Source organism: Camelina sativa, chromosome 19 (assembly GCF_000633955.1).
Source record: "Camelina sativa cultivar DH55 chromosome 19, Cs, whole genome shotgun sequence".
Lineage (NCBI taxonomy): Eukaryota > Viridiplantae > Streptophyta > Magnoliopsida > Brassicales > Brassicaceae > Camelina > Camelina sativa.
Window position 1 is genome coordinate 23,287,070 of NC_025703.1, and position 21,369 is coordinate 23,308,438.

Here is a 21,369-nt window from a genome sequence, read left to right on the forward strand (position 1 = left end):
CTCTCTCTCTCTTTCTCTTACCGCCTCATCCGTCTGGATCCCAGTCGTGTTGCTCTGTATCCCAGTCGGGTCGCTTTCTCGTTTTCTGTTTGTTTCCTTTCGTACAACATTGGGTAAGTTTAGTTTTCTTTTCGATTTATTTTCTTCTAGATTTGCAAAATTTCATATGAATTTGTGATGTAAATATTGTTTAACCAAATATTTTATGTTATTTTGGTCTTAAATTCATATATTTTTAAATTTATTAATGCTAAAAGATTGGTAAATTTAAATTTAATAGACATAAATTTTTTAGATGGCTTTATTTTTTCTATTTCAGCAGCATCTCTTGAATTTCATGGCAGAGAAGGCACATGTAATGAAAGAGCTCAATGAAAAAGTATCTCTTACAGCATCTAAATTTTGGTAAAATCTTTTTCTCTTATGTTCTGTTTTTATCCTTTTTTAAACTGATTTTTACATCCCTGTCTTTATTTGTTCTCTAACTATATCATTGTTTGCTAGGCCTCCATACTATGACGCTCATCAGCTGAAACCAAAAGACTTAAAGGAGTTATTGCCAGGCTTAATTCCAGTATAATGATATTTATCCTTTCTATCTTGTATATATTGTTGCAGAACTAAACATTTTCTTAGTGGCTGTAGTTTAACACTTCCATAAAATTCTTTATCAGGTGTTGCTTTCAGACATGGCTTACGATGAATCACTTTTGGATGAAAAGGTTTCTTTCCCGTTGATCATATATGGTTTGTCACATTTTTCAAATTATATGAAATGTTTGAAAGCAATTTTCTTTTGTAGGAGGATGAATCTCAACCAGATATAGATCAGGTGCAGTTATGTGTTATTGTGACCTTGATTATTCTTTAAAACGATTTTATTCAATTCTTGTTCATTTTACTATTTTATATGATTTGAAGCCTCGTTTTCATACATTATCTATTTATTTTATGTGATCTGATATAAGCACACAAGTTGTGTTGTGTTTAATAGAATGGGTTATATATACAATGCAAATATATTAGTTATATTAATCATTTTTTATGATTGTCTCTAGGCACATAGTGGTGACTTGTTTAATGTGGGAAATTTAAGAGCACGCAGTGTAAAATTTATTGGCGTTCTCTCTGATTTATATGGAGATGATATTCTTCAAACACTCATGCCCCTTATTGAGGTAAATATTATTAATTTTTGTTGGTATATCGAACTGAAAAAGAATAGCTAACAACATGTTATTCTAGGTAAAAATATCAAAATCTGATGATGAGACTTGGAAAGAAAGGGAAGCTGCTGTTTTTGCTCTTGGAGCTATTGCTGAAGGATGCTGTAAATTTTTTTACACTCATTTGTGTGAGGCAAGTTCATAAATGATCATTTGTTATCTCCTATATATAATATGTATCCGTTAATAAAAAGTTTACTAATATTCGAGTGCCTTGCCTATGCAGATTGTAGCAATCCTTCTTCCTCTTTTAGATGATAAGTATCCTCTCATACGAAGCATATCGTGCTGGACACTTTCTCAATTTGGCACATATGTTTTTAAGGTATGATCGAACAAGATATTTTTGGCTTCTACTTATTCAAACAATCTTTTTAAATGATTTGATACTATTATTTTACAGGAAGATGATGATCTGAAGAATTCTGAGCTATTTGAGAAAGCTCTTAAGGGTCTTCTTCCCAAACTTTTGGATACAAGCAACCGGGTCCAGAAGGCGGCATGTCTAGCTTTGATAACTATTGAAGAGGTAACTATTCGTTTTGCAATTTTCTATATTATTATGTCAAGTGTAGAGAACTTCTATAGGGCTTAGCGTTAGCTTAACTAATAGTATCAAATCATTTAATAAATTGATCTTTGTTGAGAAAAAATAATTTATTTGTCAACTTGTAGGATGCTGGAGAAAACTTAGTGCCACACCTGAGTATCATACTACGCCATCTAATGCGCGCTCTTGAAATGTATCAGGTCGTTAAATTTTCTTAAAGTTAAATACATTGCCATACTAAATCTTATGCAGCTATTATAGACTTCAAACAATATTTTTTTGTTGACTACCTAACATATTGCCTTCATACATCCAGAGGCAGAACTTAAAGTTTGTTTATGATGGTATTAGAGCACTGGCAGATTCAGTTGGAATCGATCTGAATGAGGTATGTGTACGGTTAATATGGTCTTGTAAATTTAGCTATATGGCGAGTAATATATATATATATATATATATATATGTATATATATATATATATATATATTCTTTTTAATAGTGATAGTTTCACATGTTTTAACCTACTTAAAACTAACCCCTTATGCAGCCTAATTATCTTGAGATTTTGATGCCCCCACTGGTTTCAAAGTTGCAACAAACTTCAAGTTCAGATAAAGATGTAATTCATTTGCTAAAATGCTTCACATCCCTTTGTGAGGTATATGGTACTACTTGTCAAACTACATAAGGATATATATGTACGGTCTTTAATTTCTAGATTATCCTAAATTATCCTAGTAAGTGAACATTTTGTTAGTTTTAAGAACTCAAATTAAATATGGGGTTGAAAACTTCTTGCATTTGATAAATGGTTAATTTGAGAGCCTAATATTGCTACTAACACTATGAACAATCTATTTATGACAAAGTTGTGTTTCCATGTTTCAGGCTTTAGAAGTAGGATTCGCTCCATTTGCTCTGTCTGTTTTCCAGATAAGCCTGGATATCATCCAACAACAACAACTAGCTAAGGTTCAATTCATAATTCTATGAAATCATTTCAATAGAGACTTGGAGCGATCATTTTCCATTTTTTTTGTTTTAATTTTTTTTTTTCACATGCTTGAGTTTAGAAACAATTCTACATTTTATTAGGGCTTATACATAACTATTGCATGCTTTTGTTTGTTGTTTAATTATAGCTTACTTGTGTTGGTTTTAGGTTAACCATGCTTTTGCTGGGGCTGAATACGACAAAAGGATCATTGTTAGTTCTCTTGAACTTGTTTCTGGACTTGCTCAAGGACCTGGCAGTGGGATAAAATCTATGGTACTCCCGTTCTTGATGTCTTGTTCACACGGTTTTGTACTCATGATCACCCAGTGAATTTACTCAATTAGTTTCGCTAATATCAAAGTTGTATTTTATAATATGACCCATTTTATTGTCAAAACCGGATGTATGTATACTCACATCATCGCTCTTACGTAGGTTTCACAAAGTAATCTACTGGACTTGCTTCTCAAGTGTTGCATGGATGAAACTCCTGATGTCAGAGAAACTGCTTTTGCCCTTATGTATGATCTTGTAATGGTAAGGTGTACTTTTATTCGTCAAGCTAATTTCCTTTAACATGTTCAAATTAATGTCAGGGAGAGTGACAGTTACTAGTTATGTGAGATTATGTCATCATTTATGCTAGATGTGTTAAAGTAATCATTGGTTTTTGGATATGACTAACAGGTATTTCCGCTTTATCTACAACCCCGCGTGCCTGAGTTCCTCGTCATCGCAAGCCAACAACTGGTTGGTATCCAAATTACATTGCTATGATACATTTTCTCTTTGTTTATTGTATTTGACTGTATTTTTGCTTTGTAAAGAGTGGAAATTTTACTGGAGAAAATCTTGGTTCTGCGAACAATGCTTGTAAAGCAATTGGAGAATTAGCGTTCGAGGTAATACCAGTTTGATATATATTTACGATTTATGTTTGAAGTTTCTGGTTAAGAGCAAACTCATAAATGAGAAGAACTCAACATTTTCAGTTCGGTCAAGAAGTCTCACGAATCGTGACCAATGTCGTCTCTTCCTTAGGCTTGATTCTTCAACATGGAGAAGTGAGTCTAGCAGCCTTATCAATTCAAGATTTTACAGGCCATGTCTAAGTATGCCTTTTTTGTTGTTGTTAATAAAAAAATAGGCATTAGTTGTGAGGAGCGCAACTACACTACTTGAATGCAATACGATTGACCTAACTGTGAACAGTGCAATTACCCTTGGAATACTAGCATGGATTCGTCCAGACCTCGTTCCACCACACATGGAGTACTCTATGAAGGCTTGGTGCAAGACATTGGCAACGTTAGTGAACCTTTGTCTTGGATTTGGCTTTGTAAAATTGTTTCTAACTACACTTTCTTTTCAGGTTAGCTGATGATGACATTACGAAAGAAGCTGCATTTAGTGGGTTATGTGAAATGGTAATTCTTCTCTCTGATTTTTGCTTTGTTATAACATTGATTCAAGTTTGATATTTTACAAGTGTTCTCCATAATTTAGGTTAAAGCGAATCCATCAGTTGGCAGCAGCTCAGTTGCTTACATATGCTTAGCCTTTGCAAGCTGGGAAGTAAGTGAAAACAGAATTAATTGTGACAACTCTCCTAGCACTATTCCATCTTTTCACTAAGCTTTTGAACAATTGGTTGTGACGATTTAACTTTATTTTATTCGTAGGAAATAAGAAACGAGGACCTCCAAACCGAATTCATTCGAGTGCTGAACGGCTACAAAAGCGTAAGTTTTAAGTTCATACTTTAACCAAAGAAGCCCAAATGTTTGTTAGTGTACATTAGAAGTAATCTGATGTCAAATTGTTGATGTTTTTTATTTAATCTTTTCGGTTCAGATGCTAGGAAGAAACTCATGGGCTGATTGTGTATCTGGTTTGGATCCTCTTGTTAAAGAAAGGCTTGCGAGGTGGTATCGGATGTGAGATTGATCGTGTACACTGATTAGTCTCAACTCCGAGAGATCTGCTCTGCTAATTGATGTAGCGGACAACATGGTCTTGATGGGCTTTATCCGGTGTTTGCTTTTCCATCAAGAAAGAGTCGGTGTTTAGTTTTTGTTTTGCGATTTCGTTTAGATTTGGATAGACTTGAGTTTTTATTTGGCTTTATCTATTTTCTTTAGGATCAAGTTTCGTGAGTCTTTACACTTCTCTATAAATAGAGCTTGTGATCACCTATGTACCCCACCTTTGAATTGAATAAGAAAAAACTAAAAAAAGAGGCAATTTAAATTGCCCATAAGATCTTGCTTTGCGTAAGACCTGAGAGGAGGACTCTCGCCCTGTTCCGCGTCCGTTGATACCCTGTTCGCACCGTCTTCTCTCTGTTCTTCCCCTAGGAAAACAGAGCCTCGCCGTTGCTCACACTATCCCCTCCGCTTCACCTCTTTCGCTCTGCATCATTTGCTATCAGATTCACACCGGTCCTGCGTGTTTCTCGATGGCTCCACCAACCAAACCCCTACCCCCTGCCACTGATGACAAACCTCTAATCCTTACTGATCCAACAGATCTCGTCTCTTTACAAAAAAACATGAACGCGATGCACCTCAACACACAGCGTGCGTTCCACGCCTCTCTGCAGGAGTTAGGCGCGATGCTTGTTGATGCTATCAAAGGTCTCGACTACACTCTTGGCGAACGCCATCAACAACTTGCTAACGTGGCTGACGGTTAGAACCTCCAACTTCAGGAGATCCGCGACACATGTGGCCTTGATGCTGACAATCCTCGTCCTAGATACAATGACTTGCGTTGGGAAACATGATTCAAGATCGAGTTCCTAGAATTTCATGGAGGCATCCGAGGAGATTCCCTTCTAGATTGGATCATGACAGTCGAAGAAATTCTAAATTTCAAGAACGTTCCCGATGATCGTCGTGTTCCACTTGTTGCCACGCGATTTCGTAGCCACGCAGCGTCCTGGTGACAACAACTGAAGACAATGAGGTCACGCAGCGGCAAACCTCCAATCAACTCCTGGGAAAAGCTGAAACAGAAGTTGAAATCGACCTTTCTTGATACGCCCAAATTCAAGGATCACTCAGCCGGATTAGAAAGGATAGAAACTCGCCAAGGTGCAAGGTGCAACAAGGGAGATTTGATGGATTGAGGGGTCGCACAGCAGTTGCGGAAGGCTGCTGATATTCCCAACTCCAATCGCTGCTAGATATGACACACTAGTCCAGCAAGAGGAGGCTGTTACTTGGATGTTACACACCAAGAAACAAAGAAATGTTCTAGACAAAGAACAAAGATATAGACTCATAAAATGAAAAGGAAATTGATTGATTATTCTCAAATGAGATTACATGAGTTTATATAGTGATAAGAAACTTGGTAACAAAGCCAAGTATTGATTATTCTTGAAACTAAAAGATAATAAAGATTCAACTCTTGGTGCATGTTTCTCTTCCCAAGGTATCATTCCCAAGGTGAGTTGAACTCCATTTTCGTCATCCCTCTTTGACCACAAAATAAAGTGATTATTTTGGGCTTTTTTAGACTTGAATTAGGCTCAAAGTGGGCTGGACTTGATAGATATCATCTCCAATATTTTTTCCCATGCTCTCTTTGGCCATAAGCTCTTGAATAAGCCCATTTAGTGCATTTCTTAGCTTCTTAGCTTTTGCTCTAGTCATTGGTCCTTCAGGTACAAGCAATGGTTCCTCCGCTACAAGCTCCTCAGGTTCAAGCTCAACTACAAATTCCTCAGGTTCAAGCTCAGCTACAATCTCCTCCTCCTTAGCTCCATCCATGATCACATCATCCCCCTACTCTTGAAAAGGATTTGACCTCAAATCTGGATCATCTGCCACAAATGGAGCCAAATCAGCAACATTAAAAATCGAACTCACTTTGTACTTACCTTGCAAGTCGAGTTTGTAAGCATTGTCACTGATTTTTGTCAAGACTTTGAATGGACCATCGACCCGTGGCATTAACTTAGACTCCCTTTCAGCTGGGAAACGTTCTTTTCTCAAGTGTATCCACACTAGATCTCCCACTTTAAACACCAGCTGACGTCATCCTTTGTTTGCATGCTTCTCATATTGCTTTGTCTTTGCTTCAATATTGAGTCGGGATTTCTCATGAATCTGCTTAACAAGTTCAGCTTTTGTTTTCCCATCCATACTAACTCTTTCACTCAAAGGCAAAGAGATTAGATCCAAAGGCGTTAGAGGATTGAAACCATAGACAATTTGGAAAGGAGAATACTTAGTAGCAGAATGAACTGAATGATCATATGCAAACTCAACATGAGGCAAACATTCTTCCCAAGATTTGATGTTTATTTTAATGATAGCACGCAAAAGAGTAGACAAAGTTCTATTCACTACATCGGTTTGTCCGTCAGTTTGAGGATGACATTTAGTTGAAAACAACAGATTAGTTCCTAACTTAGACCACAAAGTTTTCCAGAAATAGCTTAAGAACTTAGTATCTCTATCAGAAACAATAGTTCTAGGCATGCCATGCAATCGCACAATTTCTCTAAAGAACAATTCAGCAACGTTTGTAGCATCATCAGTTTTGTGACATGGGATGAAGTGTGCCATCTTACAAAATCTATCAACAACCACAAAGACAGAATCTCTACCTTTCTTGGTTCTAGGTAATACTAACACAAAATCCATTGATAGATCAGTCCAAGGTTCTGTAGGAATGGGTAAAGGAGTATACAAACCGTGGAGTTGAAGTTTAAACTTAGCTTGCTTACAAGTGACACACCTCCCACATATTCTTTCCACATCTCTCATTAAGCTCGGCCAGTGGAAATGCTCATGAACCACTTTGTAGGTCTTCTTTACTCCAAAATGTCCCATCAGTCCACCTCCATGTGCTTCCCTGACAAATAACTCCCTCAAAGAACATTGGGGCACACAAAGACGGTTATCAAAGAATAGGAAACCAGACATTTGATAATATTTCCCATAAGCGACTTTAGAGCATTTTCTATAAATCTCTTTAAAATCCTGGTCAGTTGTATACAATTGCTTTATGAACTCAAAACCAAGCAACTTAGTCTCAAGAGCTGAAAGAAGAACATACCTTCTAGACAAGGCATCGGTCACCACATTTTCCTTACCTTGTTTGTATTTTATGACGTAGGGAAAGGTCTCAATGAATTCAACCCAACGTGCGTGCCTTTTATTCAACTTTTGCTGGCCTTTGAGGTGCTTCAAGGATTGGTGATCTGTGTGAGTTACAAACTCCTTTGGCCAAAGATAATGTTGCCATGTTTGGAGTTCCCTAACCAAAGTGTATATCTCGTGGTCATAAGTGGGGTAATTGAGTGTGGCTCCTCCCAATTTCTCACTGAAGTAGGCAATGGGTTTCTTTTCCTGCATCCACACAGCACCAATACCCACTCCTGAGGCATCACATTCTATCTCAAAAGTTTTGGAGAAATCCGGAAGTGTAAGTAAAGGAGCTTGAGTTAACTTCCCTTTAAGTATCTGAAACGCCTCCTCCTGTGCTTGTTCCCACTTGAAACCAACATTCTTCTTGATTACCTCTGTTAGTGGAGCTGCTATTGTGCTGAAGTTCTGAAGAAACCTCCGGTAGAACCCAGATAGCCCATGAAAGCTCCTTACCTCTCCAACGGTTTTGGGGCTAGGCCAATCACGTATTGCCTTGATCTTTTCTTCATCCACCCTGAGTCCATCAGCACCTACAATAAAACCTAAGAAAACCACGTGATCTGTTCCAAAAGAGCACTTCTTAAGATTTGCAAATAACCTTTCTTTCCTAAGGACGTCTAGGACAGATTTCAAATGCAGCTTATGTTCCTCACGGTTCTTGCTATAGATAAGAATGTCATCAAAGTAGACAACAACAAAATGACCAATAAAAGATCGCAAGATATGATTCATCAAACGCATGAATGTACTAGGTGCATTAGTAAGGCCAAAAGGCATGACAAGCCACTCATACAATCCTAGTTTAGTTTTGAATGCGGTCTTCCATTCATCACCTTCTTTCATGCGAATTTGGTGATAACCACTTTTCAAATATATTTTTGAGAAAACAGAAGAACCATGCAATTCATCTAGCATGTCATCAAGCCTAGGGATCGGATGCCTATACTTTACCGTAATATTATTGATGGCATGACAGTCTACACACATGCGCCAAGAGCCATCCTTCTTAGGCACAAGGAGAACAGGTACAACACATGAGCTTAGGCTCTCCTTGATGTAACCTTTTTCAAGAAGTTCTCCAATCAGCTTTTGAAGTTCCTTTGTTTCCAACGGATTGGTTCGATAAGCCGGCCGGTTTGGAAGTAACGCACCTGGGATGAAATCAATTTGGTGTTTTATACCTCTTATTGGCGGCAAACCGTTAGGGTTCTCTTCTGGAAAGATATCTGAGAATTCCTGCAAAACATCTATCAAATCACTCGGGAGCTCCGGTGCAAGGTCAGAAAATGCTATTAGTGTTTCTTTATACACAAGTAAAAGCAATGGCTGTTGAGAGTACAAAAAATTCCTTACTTGACTCTCTTTGATAAAGAAGTTGAAGTTCTTAGGAGATACCTCAGGTTTTGCTGGTTTAATTTCTTTGTCTCGGCTTTTCTTCAACTGGACCTGGTCTTGATGGACCTCCAACGGAGTTAAAGGAACCAGAGTGATCTTCTTTCCTTTATGCTCAAAGGAATGCCGGTTGGTGTAGCCATCATGTATCGCCCTCATGTCAAACTGCCAAGGTCGTCCTAGAAGGATATGGCTTGCATCCATAGGAAGGACATTGCACATGATCTCGTCTTCATATCGGCCGATGGTAAGAGGAACCGTGACTTGCTCCCTGATGTACTGTTTGCCCGTTTCATTCAACCATTCCAGTTTAAAGGGACGAGGATGAGGTCTGGTCTCAAGTCCAAGCTTCCTAAGAAGAGTATCACTAGCAACANTAGTGTTTCTTTATACACAAGTAAAAGCAATGGCTGTTGAGAGTACAAAAAATTCCTTACTTGACTCTCTTTGATAAAGAAGTTGAAGTTCTTAGGAGATACCTCAGGTTTTGCTGGTTTAATTTCTTTGTCTCGGCTTTTCTTCAACTGGACCTGGTCTTGATGGACCTCCAACGGAGTTAAAGGAACCAGAGTGATCTTCTTTCCTTTATGCTCAAAGGAATGCCGGTTGGTGTAGCCATCATGTATCGCCCTCATGTCAAACTGCCAAGGTCGTCCTAGAAGGATATGGCTTGCATCCATAGGAAGGACATTGCACATGATCTCGTCTTCATATCGGCCGATGGTAAGAGGAACCGTGACTTGCTCCCTGATGTACTGTTTGCCCGTTTCATTCAACCATTCCAGTTTAAAGGGACGAGGATGAGGTCTGGTCTCAAGTCCAAGCTTCCTAAGAAGAGTATCACTAGCAACATTAGTACAGCTTCCACCGTCAATGATTAAAGAACAAACTTTATTGTGAACTAAACATCTAGAGTGAAAGAGATTCTCCCTTTGTTCCCGGTCATTAGACTTAGGCGGAACGCTCAATGATCTCCTAGTGACCAGAAGTGTCCCTTGAGTTGGATATTCAAACTGCTCTTCCTCTTCGTCAAAGATTGGACCGAGATCTTTCTCTTTTTCTTTATCTTCCTCGGACTCCACATCACCGTTGTCTAGGAGGATAATTACCTTTTGATTCGTACATTTGTTGGCATAATGTCCAAGTCCTTGACATTTGAAACACCGAATATCTCTTGCCCGATTGTTGGTCTCGACTGCCTTTCCTTTATCAAGAAGAGTAGGAGCATTAGTCTTAAAAACTGAATTTGATGGGGTTGGAGACTTACCTTTATCTTGATAACTTGGTTTTGGAGCAAAGGAAGGTTTAAAGAAACCCTTCCTCTTGGTTTGTTGTTCGATTAGAATCGCCTTGTGCAACATTCCCTCCAAGCTTTCATATTCTTGAAGCTCCATTCTGTCATGAATGTCCCGATTGAGGCCTGCAAGGAATCTGGCCATGGTAGCTTCTAAGGTTTCATCTACATCCGCCTTGATCATTAAGCTTTCCATTTCCTGGAAATAGTCCTCCACAGATTTGGTTCCTTGAAGCAAGCGTCTGAGTTTTTGGTGGAGATCTATGTGGTAATGAACCGACACAAACCGTTTCCTCATCAAGGTAGTGAGCTCATCCCATGAAGCTATTGGTCTTCCACTTGTCGTTCTCCTGTGAGTCATAACTTGATCATACCAGTTAATAGCATAACCTATAAAGTCAGTTGCTGCTAACCTAACCTTCCCGAGTTCCGAAAAGTTTTGACAATCGAACATAAAATCCATTTTTCTTTCCCATTCTAAGTAAACATCCGGATCGTTTTTACCTTCAAAGGTTGGAATTTTAAGCTTTAAACCACCTAAATTGTCATTTCTTGTACCAAAAGGATTAACATCACCTTGATCATGGTTTCTATGACTTCGTCTAGGTCGGTTGGTGGATCGATCATCTTCTTCATGGAACTCCTCTTCTTCAATTTCCTCCTCAGGCCGGTGAGTCCTCCTTGAACGTTCTCTCCTGGCTGCGGGTCTAGAACGGGTTTGTTGGTTCTTCTGAATCTCGTTGAGCCTCTAGTGTAGTTCTTCTAGACATGTATTCATAAGGTTAGTAATAGTGTCATTCAATGCCCGCATTTGCAAGTTAGATAGTCCGGCGACTGAATTTCCTGGCCGATCTATTTCTCCATCACTTTCCATGGTTTCCTGAAAACTTAACACCAAAAGTTAGCAGATAAAAAATCCTCACACACAAAAGTGTTTCTCTCAATTTTGGTAGGTCACTCAAGAGCTTTCTCTCTAAGTTCTAAGAGAACAAATCCAAGCAACCCAATGGAATTCCCAAGCAACAAGGGAAGAAGGAAGATAGAAAGACAACATGATTTGAAATCTGTTTTAACCACTCCAAGGCTGGATTTCTCCTCAGCCAGCAGGATTTCTCTTCCACCACCTAGCCAAATGCAAATCTTTTTTTTTATTTTTCTAATATTAGGATTTTTTTTTTCTCGTTTTTTTTTTTCTTTTTTTTTTTTGAAAATAGAAATGGCCTAGGTAAGGAGATGGCCCAGATTTGAGATAGAAAGAAGAAGAAGTATTTAGAAATGGAAGATGAGAAGATGAACAGACAAATACCGGTTGAGTGGCTCTGATACCACTTGATACGCCCCAATTCGAGGATCACTCAGCAGGATTAGATAGGACAGAAACTCGCCAAGGTGCAAGGTGCAACAAGAGAGATTTGATAGATTGAGGGGTCGCACAACAGTTGTGGAAGGCTGCTGATATTCCCAACTCCAATCGCTGCTAGATATGACACACTAGTCCATCAAGAGGAGGCTGTTACTTGGATATTACACACCAAGAAACAAAGAAATGTTCTAGACAAAGAGCAAAGAGATAGACTCATAAAATGAAAAAGAAATTGATTGATTATTCTCAAATGAGATTATATGAGTTTATATATTGATAAGAAACTTGGTAACAAAGCCAAGTATTGATTAATCTTGAAACTAAAAGATAATAAAAATAGTATGTTGAATGAAGATTCCACTCTTGGTGCATGTTTCTCTTCCCAAGGTGTCCTTCCCAAGGTGAGTTGAACTCCATTTTCGTCATCCCTCGTGGGCTTTTTTGGACTTGAATTAGGCTCAAAGTGGGCTGGATTAGATAGATATCATCTTCAATAGTTTTTCCCATGCTCTCTTTGGCCATAAGCTCTTGAATAAGCCCATTTAGTGCATTTCTTAGCTTCTTAGCTTTTGCTCTAGTCATTGGTCCTTCAGGTACAAGCAATGGTTCCTCCACTACAAGCTCCTCGGGTTCAAGCTTAGCTACAAATTCCTCAGGTTCAAGCTCAGCTACAAGCTCCTCCTCCTTAGCTCGATCCATGATCACATCATTTCTCCCTCACAACTATGAACGCACTGTTTTCACACGCCTACAGAATTTTAAGCAAGGTTCTCGTTCGGTTGATGTCTATGCTGAAGAATTCTACCTCCTCTTGACACGTACGGAGATTCATGATAGTGACATTCAACAAGTATCTCGTTTCATCGGTGGTCTTCATCCCCAGCTTCAAAACGCATTGTCCCAGTTTGATCCATCAACGGTTTCCGAAGCTCATCGTCGAGCTGCGTCCTTCGAACAGCAACTGAAGTCGACAACTTGGAACTCATCGTATTGTTCCAGACCACCGGAATCAAGTTCCCTTCCAAGCGGTTCGTCTCAACCAGAAGTAGCAGAACAGAACACTGATCGGTTCGGGAAGACTAACGACCAACCAGCCTTGCGTCGTTCTGCTCGTAATGCATTGCGTTGTTTCACTTGGGGAGAGCCGGGTCATCGCCAAACCGCATGTCCCAATCAATTCAAACGTGGTCTCCTTGTGGACATAGAGGAAGTGGAAGAAGAAGATGACGATTGCAATCCTATTATCGACTCGTCTCCGAAACCCACCTCCGGAGACCAAGGAACGATGTTAGTGGCGCGTCACGTGTGTCTCACTGGTTACATACTAACATTTTTCGTTCGACTTGCACTATCCGCGACTGGATATGCACTTTCCTCATTGATTCCGGTTGTTGTCAAAATCTTATTTATGAGTCGGCAAACGGTGTCGCTGCTCGCGTGAGTCACCGCTCCTTGGTTCCGTTCTCCATTGGTCCTTTCTACAAGGATCGTTTCTATTTTGATGTCGCAAAGATGGATGTGAGTCATCTAGTTCTTGGGCGTCCTTGGGAGTATGATCGTAAGATCATCCATGATGGAGTAAAAAATACTTATGAATTCATCTGGGAGACACACAAGATCATTCTGCTTCCGTCTCGCGAGCCATCCTTATCCGCTACCCCTTCCACGACATCACGGGAGCCACCATCCCCATTATCGAATCCTTCCTCCGATGTTGTCTCCTGACTTTGCTCTCACGTGATGTTTGACAATGAATTTCGAACAACAGGTCTGGCTTTTGCACTTATTTTATCGCCAACTCTGGCTCGTGGTAGTCCCATCGTCATTCCACCGGTTTTAGCCTCTGTCATCGATGACTTTGCGGATGTCTTTCCTTCTGAACTGACCACCGGATTACCTTCGTTGTATGACATCCAACATCGTATTGACCTTATGCCCGGCGCTACGCTTCCGAACAGACCCCATTATCGAATGAGCCCTACGAAACACGAGGAACTTCGCCGATAGGTCGAGGACCGTCTGCGTAAGGGTCACATCCGAGAAAGTTTAAGTCTGTGTGTTGTTCCCACGTTATTGATTCCCAAGAAAGATGGTATGTGGCGCATGTGTGTTGACAGTCGTGCGATCAAAAAAATCACAGTTCGGTATCGCTTTCCAATTCCTCGACTTGATGATCTCTTGGACCAGATTGGAAATACCTCTATTTTCACAAAGATCGATCTTAAAAGCGGGTACCACCAGATCCGTATCCAGCCTGGTGATGAATGGAAGGCCGCGTTTAAAACTCGTGAAGGTCTTTACGAATGGCTAGTCATGCTATTTGGCCTCTCTAATGCTCCTAGTACGTTCATGCGTATCATGAACCAAGCCCTACGTCCGTTTATTGGTCGCTTCGTAGTGGTCTATTTCGATGACATCCTCATTTTCAGTACCAATATGGAGGAGCATGTGCGTCATCTTCGTGAGGTTCTTCGTGTCTTGCGTCAGAAGAAACTGTTTGGTGCTCGACATAAATGTGAATTTGGTGCATCGGAAGTGTTGTTCCTTGGGTACGTCATTTCTGGTCAGGTTTTGTCTGTTGATAAATCTAAGATTGAGGCTGTTCATTCTGGGCCAAATCCTCGTACGTTCTCCCACGTTTGCAGTTTCCATGGTCTGGCTTCTTTTTATCGGCTGTTCACTAGTCTTATGAAGAACACGAAGTTTGTGTGGACGCCCGAGGCTGCGTTTATATTGATCAAGGAGAAGCTCACGACCGCTCCAATCCTTGTGTTACATGATTTTGCTTTGACATTTGAGTTGCATTGTGATGCATCGAAAGTTGGCATTGGTGCTGTGTTAAGTCAACAAGGACGTCCCGTTGCCTATTTTAGTGAGAAACTTGCCGGTCCACATTCACGATGTAGTACCTATGATGTGGAGTTCTATGCCTATTTCATCCTCTTCACGAATCGTGATGCGCTTTGCCATTTAGATAGCCAAGCCAAGGTGTCGTCACGACATGCTTCGTGGATTGCCTTCTTGCAGCAATTCACATTTCCTATCCGGCATCAGTCGGGCATGACTAATCGTGTGGCGGATGCGTTGAGTCGACGTCATAGTCTGCTTGGTACTATGTACACGGTGGCTCCGGGCTTTGCGGCCTTTGCAGATATGTACCAGTCAGATTCCTTCTTCGGGAAATTTTTTTTGGAGGCTGCAATGGTACTTCTGATGAGTTTGTCCTCCATGAGGGATATCTGTTTAAGGCCTTCGTTTGTGTGTGCCGGAGTACAGCTTGCGTTTACAGATTTTTCAGGAGCTTCACAATGAAGGTTACGTGGGCCGCGATCGCACCCTCCATTTGGTTTCTTCCTCCTACTACTGGCCATCGCTCCGCCGTGATGTTGAGGGCTTTGTCGAGCGGTGTCGTGTGTCTCATACGTCCAAGGGCAAAGCTTCTAATGCGGGTTTATACATGCCGTTACCAGTGCCTTCTCAACCTTGGACGGACATAAGCATGGACTTTGTTTTGGGTCTTTCTCGCACTCAGAGAGGTAATGACTCTATTTTTGTCGTTGTTGACCGCTTCTCCAAGATGGTCCATTTCATCCCTTGTAAGAAGACAACGGATGCACTGTCGGTGGCTACCTTGTTCTTCCGTGAGATCTATAGGTTGCATTATCTTCCCTTGTCTATTGTCTCTAATCGGGATACCCGCTTTTTAAGTCATTTTTGGCGATCGTTGTGGAAGCTTCTCCGCACCAGTTTGGACATGAGCTCCGCCTACCATCCCTAGTCTGACGGTCAAACGGAAGTTGTTAACCGTTCTTTGGGAGATTTATTGCGGTGTTTGGTGGGAGATAACATCAAGAGCTGGGATACGAAGTTGTGCCAGGCTGAATTTGCCCATAATCATGCATTGAATCGCAGTCTGGGTTTTGCTCCTTTCCGCGTCGTCTATGGGTTGGTTCCGCGATGTCCGATGGATCTTACCACACTTCCAGATCGTGATCGTTTTCATGGCCACGCTGTCGCCTTCGTGGATAATTTGCAGGTCGTTCATAAGAAAGCGCAGGCTACTTTGGAGCTCGCTCAGGCGAAATATAAAGAGATTGCTGATGTCAAACGTCATGTTTTGGAATTTCAGCCCGGTGACTTGGTTTGGGTCGTTTTGACCAAGGATTGCTTTCCGGTTCGAGAGTATAATAAGCTTAAGTCACGTAAGATTGGTCCCGTTGAAGTCTTGGAGCGTATTTACGCCAATGCCTATCGTTTGAAGCTGCCTCCTCATATGCGTACGTCGGACGTTTTCAACGTTAAGCATTTGTCTCCATTTCGTGGTGACAATGACGCCTTGGATTCGAGGCCGAATCCTCTTCCACCTGGGGAGACCTGATGTAGCGGACAACATGGTCTTGATGGGCTTTATCCGGTGTTTGCTTTTCCATCAAGAAAGAGTCGATGTTTAGTTTTTGTTTTGCGATTTCGTTTAGATTGGATAGACTTGAGTTTTTATTTGGCTTTATCTATTTTCTTTAGGATCAAGTTTCGTGAGTTTTTACACATCTCTATAAATAGAGCTTGTGATCACCTATGTACTCCACCTTTGAATTGAATAAAAAAAACCAAAAAAAGAGGCAATTTAATTGCCCATAAGATCTTGCTTTGCATTAGACCTGAGAGGAGCACTCTCGCCCTGTTCCGCGTCCGTTGATCCCCTGTTCGCACCGTCTTCTCTCTGTTCTTCCCCTAGGAAAACAGAGCCTCGCCGTTGCTCACCCTATCCCCTCCGCTTCACCTCTTCCGCTCGGCATCATTTATTAATTCTCATTGCAAACAAGAAACAGAATCACTGACTTTGAGCAAAAGGTGTTTCAGTTGCATTTACATTATAAATACAATATGTGATCATTTGGATATTTGGATTCATGATTTATTCACAAACCATATATAATTGGACCATTGATAAGTCTTCTAATCAAGTTGTGGTTTCATTTTAAAAGAACAAGTGTCATTATTATCTTTTATCATTAACAAGAAGTGAATTATTTCAAAAAGGTCAAAGTCTTTATATAATATAAATATATTAAAAATCTGAATTCCAGCCAAAACTGGTATATATCAGAAAAAAAAAAAGGATATATCAAGAAATAAATGAAACAAGTGAAGAAAAAAAAAATTCAAAATTAAAATTCTTCAGGAATGCTTCGTAACGCAGGAGTCCAACATGCCGCTTCTTTCTTCTCCCCCACCTTGGCATGGTGTTTTCTTCGTAGTTGTATCAATCTTTGTTCAACCAACGACGCTCTTAAAACGTCGTCGTCACCTTTGCAAATGAGCTTCTCCACGTCACATTTCTTTACCAACATTCTAATTCTGATCACTCCATTCTCCTTCGTTTGTTCGTAAACAACACCGTTTGTCTTCGCCAGCTCTAATGCTCCGATCAAGTTGTTCTTCGTTAGCCGGTTGCTGCGAAGGTCCTTTACCAAACTCACCGCCCGGAATATACCTCGTTTGGATAGCAATGTCCTCTTCAGCTCCATATCTATAATTCTATTATTTTTTGTTTTTTCTTTTTGCAATGGTTTTGGAGATTTCTTTTGGAATCATGTACGTACGTACATGAGTATATATACTATGCTTTATATGGTCCAATACACCGGATCTAGCTCGTTATAATCAGAAATGGCTGGCTAATAATTGATTTCATTCGATTATTAATGTATTTGACCAATGGTACTCGGTAATCATTGGTGTTAATTAACGAACATTATGTATTGGAATTAAATTCTCGTTGGTGATCGATTTCATGCAACAGAGTGTATTTGACTTTTGTATTTTAGTCCTTATAGCAACTTTTGTAGTTTTTTTTTCTTTTCTACGGGATTAGTATTTTGTGGACAAATTGTTCTCAGTCTTTTTAAACAGTCTCGCAAAAATTAAAATTGGTGCTTATTATATAGCAATTGTTTTGTAACATTGAGCAACTCATATATATATAGGGAATTTGGCAGGAATAACCAATAAAAAACACTAAAATTAACTAAGTAACTACTCTAATTATATTTATAATATATTCTCTGTATAATATATAATATATATCAATTTGCCCTTATCATATATACCTCTACCACCACAAACCACATCCCCCTCCTACCACCATCACATTTCCTTCCGGCCGCCGTACCACCACTGGACCACCACCCCACCACCGGACCACCGCCGGACCACCGCCGGACCACCGCTGGAGAACCGCCAAAACACCGTGAGACCACCGTTGGACCATCGCCGGACCACAGTCAGACCACCGTCGGAAAACCGCCAGACCACGGCCGGATAATTGCTGGACCACGGCCGGATAACCGCTGGACCAATAGTCCAGAATTGGTTTTCATTAATGACAAAAAGGTAATTTTAAGTCTGAAGATGAATGTGGTGCGTTTCTGCATCAGAAATAGGGGAAAAAATTTGTCCGAAATTTTTGTAAGAACAAATTTCATTAAGGGTAAGAGAGATCAAATTTTGTGAGAGTTAATGTGGACTCTTTCGACTTCTCCTTTAATATATTAGATATATTAATAAAAAAATAACACATGATAAAAAGTAATTTGGTCATTATATGTTTTTGCTGTCACTTAAATAATGAGTAATTTTAGTGATTTTGTATTAAGTAATTGGGCAAAATCACTAAAATAAAATCTAGTTTTTTTATCGAAAGGACAATTGCCCAATTACTTAATATAGTTTTTTATTGATAGTTCAATTGAGGAACTTAAGATAGTTTCACCAATATGTATGAGTTATATCATTAAAATCTCTTTATCATGATTGTACAATTTAGTCGAGGAATTTAAAATTAGATTAGCCAATACATATGGATTTTGCCTAAAGCAATAGAAAAACTTCCAGACATAATCAAACCCTAAATTTTATGGGAAGGAAAAATTATTTTACCAATATTTCATGGACAATTGTAATAAATACAACTTAAATAGATTTTTGTTCCAAAAATACCACAATTTAGTTTTTTTTTTCCAAAAATACTACTAAAATATATTTTTTTACAAAAATACCACATAATTGAACTAAAGTTCTAATACTAAAAACTAATTCCTAAATTCTAAATACTAAACCCTACCCCTAAAAACTATACCCTAAAACTAAATGTGTCAATCCAAACCTAAAAAAAAATTTCTACATTCTTAAAAATCATTTTTGTGTGTTTGTGGTAATTTTGGAAAAAAAAAACTTTTGTGGTATTTTTGGAAAAAAAACTAAAATGTGTTATTTTTGGAAAAAAAACTTTTAGTAGTATTTAAAGGAATTTCTCTAAAGTATTGTATCATCTCGAATTATACACAATATTTTAATTTTGCCAAAACATATATCGACTAACATTCTGCGTTTTCTCTTGTTAGAAAATGACATGGAAAAGACAATCGTTCCTGTTCACCTTTCTTTCTCTCTCTCAAAAAGTTATTTTTTTTCAAATCTCGATCTTTTTTTCTTTCTGGCTCAGATCTTCATCGTTGGTCTGTTTTGCAAACTGCATCAGGAGTGAGGTAAGTTGTCTTCTCTATCAACGGAGCGGTGTGGTTTTTCCGGCAAGCGTTGCGGTTGTGGCCCTTTCCCGGCGGACGAAAGGCTTCGGATTCTGGTTTCCCTGGTTTGAAGACGCTGTTGGAGATGCAGAGAAGTCTTTCTCGGCTCAACCGCCTGGTTGGAGGCTGCGGCAGCGGCGGAAGACGCTTGTGGATAGGTGGGTTTTTCCGGTGAGTGTTGTGGTGGTTAACGGTAGGTTCTCTTTTCGATGTTAGATGGTTTTCAGGGACTCTGGCTTTTGAGAGGTTTGTTAAGCCTCTTTCTCTCTCTCGTCACCTTGTTTTGCGTCCACCGAACCAGATCTGAAGACTATCTTACCTCGGGAAGGATCTCCGGCTTATGGATTTGGAGAGTAGAGGCTTGGATTTGAGTATGTCACTTTGCTAGGAAGGGGATCCAACATTCGTTGGGTGGCAGAGTGTCAGAGAGTTGATATATTCCGGAAGGCTTGTGGCGGGTCAGAGTGTGATCCGCTGTTGGTGACGGTTCTGCAACAGAATCCGAATACACCGGTTGAGGAACCCATCTAACGGCATAGTCGCAAAGCTGTGGGCCTTGTAGATCTGACTTTCTGCCTCCACTTAACCGCCCAGCTTCAACTCTACGATCTGTTTCTGACTGCCAATGGTTTGTATTCCATTTTGTTACTCATGTAATGTTTTGTTTAACAGGCCTTAGACCCATTTGGGTTTAAGCACTTTTAATAAAATTTATAAAAGAAAATGACATGGATTATTTAAAAAAAACTAAGATTTTACCCGCGGTACATTGCGGGACTAAATTATAAATTATTGTATTTTAAATAATAATTTTTAATTTATTTACTTTTTAAATTCTTAATTAATTAACTTTTGTCTAATTAATTTAGAATGTTGTTTAGAATTTTTTTCTTCTTCTTAATGAAGTTTAAAACCTAATTACATTAAATTTGTTATTAGATAGGATATAAAATACTAGCTTTGTTTTGTTCTCTACTAGATATTCACCCGCGGTACACCGCAGGGCTATAGTTTTGTTTAAGGATATATAAAATAATTTATTTATTATTTTATCTATATGTAACTAAATGGTGGTTTTTTTTGCTATTATTTTTGTGAACTAAATGTTTTATATTTTTTATAATGTACTATTGTTTTAAAGTCTAATATATTATGTATTGTATAATTCCTATTATGTATTTTTATTGCTTGACCGCGGGTTTAAAATTTAAAATATCCTTATTGTTCTATTAATTTACTTTACTTTAGTAAACAGTGAGTATGTTTTTGTGATTTTGTATTTTATTTACAATGTATGGATAATATATTTGTAATTCTATATTTTTTTTATAATTAGATGAGTATACTATAATTTATCAAACATAATTTAGGTTGTTTCATCTATATATCATTTTAACACTTTTGTATTTATAGTTGTGCAATTCGATTAAAATGATGGTCCGTGGTGTAATTGGTAATTTGATTTATAGCATTTGTTATTTATTAGTATGGATCAAATGTCTTTATAATAATGTATTAGGTATTAAAAAACACTTCTTTAAAGAAGAAGGTAGGAAAACTTAATTATTTGTGTTAGTTGGGGGCCTTTGCGTAAATATTATGTTTCTTGTCTTTTTGTATTTTTATTTAAAAATTATTATTGTTTTTTTTTTGTCTCAACCGAAGGAATGATTGCCTCCACAAACAAATTAGTAAAACGTAGAACCGAGATGGGCTTCGGCTTGTTATATTAACGTTTAATCGTCAACCCAGATTATTAATTATTAATTTTTTTATAAATGGCAATGGCATAGTTATAA

The 21,369-nt window shown here is 38.9% G+C and overlaps 1 protein-coding gene across 1 annotated transcript; it reads left to right on the forward strand.

Moving 5' to 3' along the window:
• LOC104766999 (transportin-1-like) lies at positions 1-5,031 on the forward strand. Its single transcript, XM_010491003.2, has 23 exons — positions 1-113; positions 320-405; positions 505-574; positions 675-722; positions 803-832; positions 1,059-1,178; positions 1,246-1,359; positions 1,453-1,551; positions 1,630-1,755; positions 1,902-1,976; positions 2,093-2,164; positions 2,324-2,434; positions 2,665-2,748; positions 2,939-3,046; positions 3,209-3,310; positions 3,461-3,523; positions 3,601-3,675; positions 3,766-3,837; positions 3,921-4,081; positions 4,146-4,200; positions 4,280-4,348; positions 4,456-4,515; positions 4,628-5,031. The coding sequence occupies exons 2-23, from the start codon at positions 338-340 to the stop codon at positions 4,712-4,714; spliced, it is 1,869 nt and encodes a 622-aa protein (XP_010489305.1). The 5' UTR covers positions 1-113; positions 320-337; the 3' UTR covers positions 4,715-5,031.

Bases quoted from the DNA above. Each gene is read 5' to 3' on its own strand.
- LOC104766999 (XM_010491003.2), top strand. From the start codon at position 338: ATGGCAGAGAAGGCACATGTAATGAAAGAGCTCAATGAAAAAGTATCT. The intron at 4,201-4,279 runs GTAATTCTTCTC...TCCATAATTTAG, and splicing joins TTAGTGGGTTATGTGAAATG to GTTAAAGCGAATCCATCAGT. The intron at 4,516-4,627 runs GTAAGTTTTAAG...TTTTCGGTTCAG, and splicing joins TGCTGAACGGCTACAAAAGC to ATGCTAGGAAGAAACTCATG.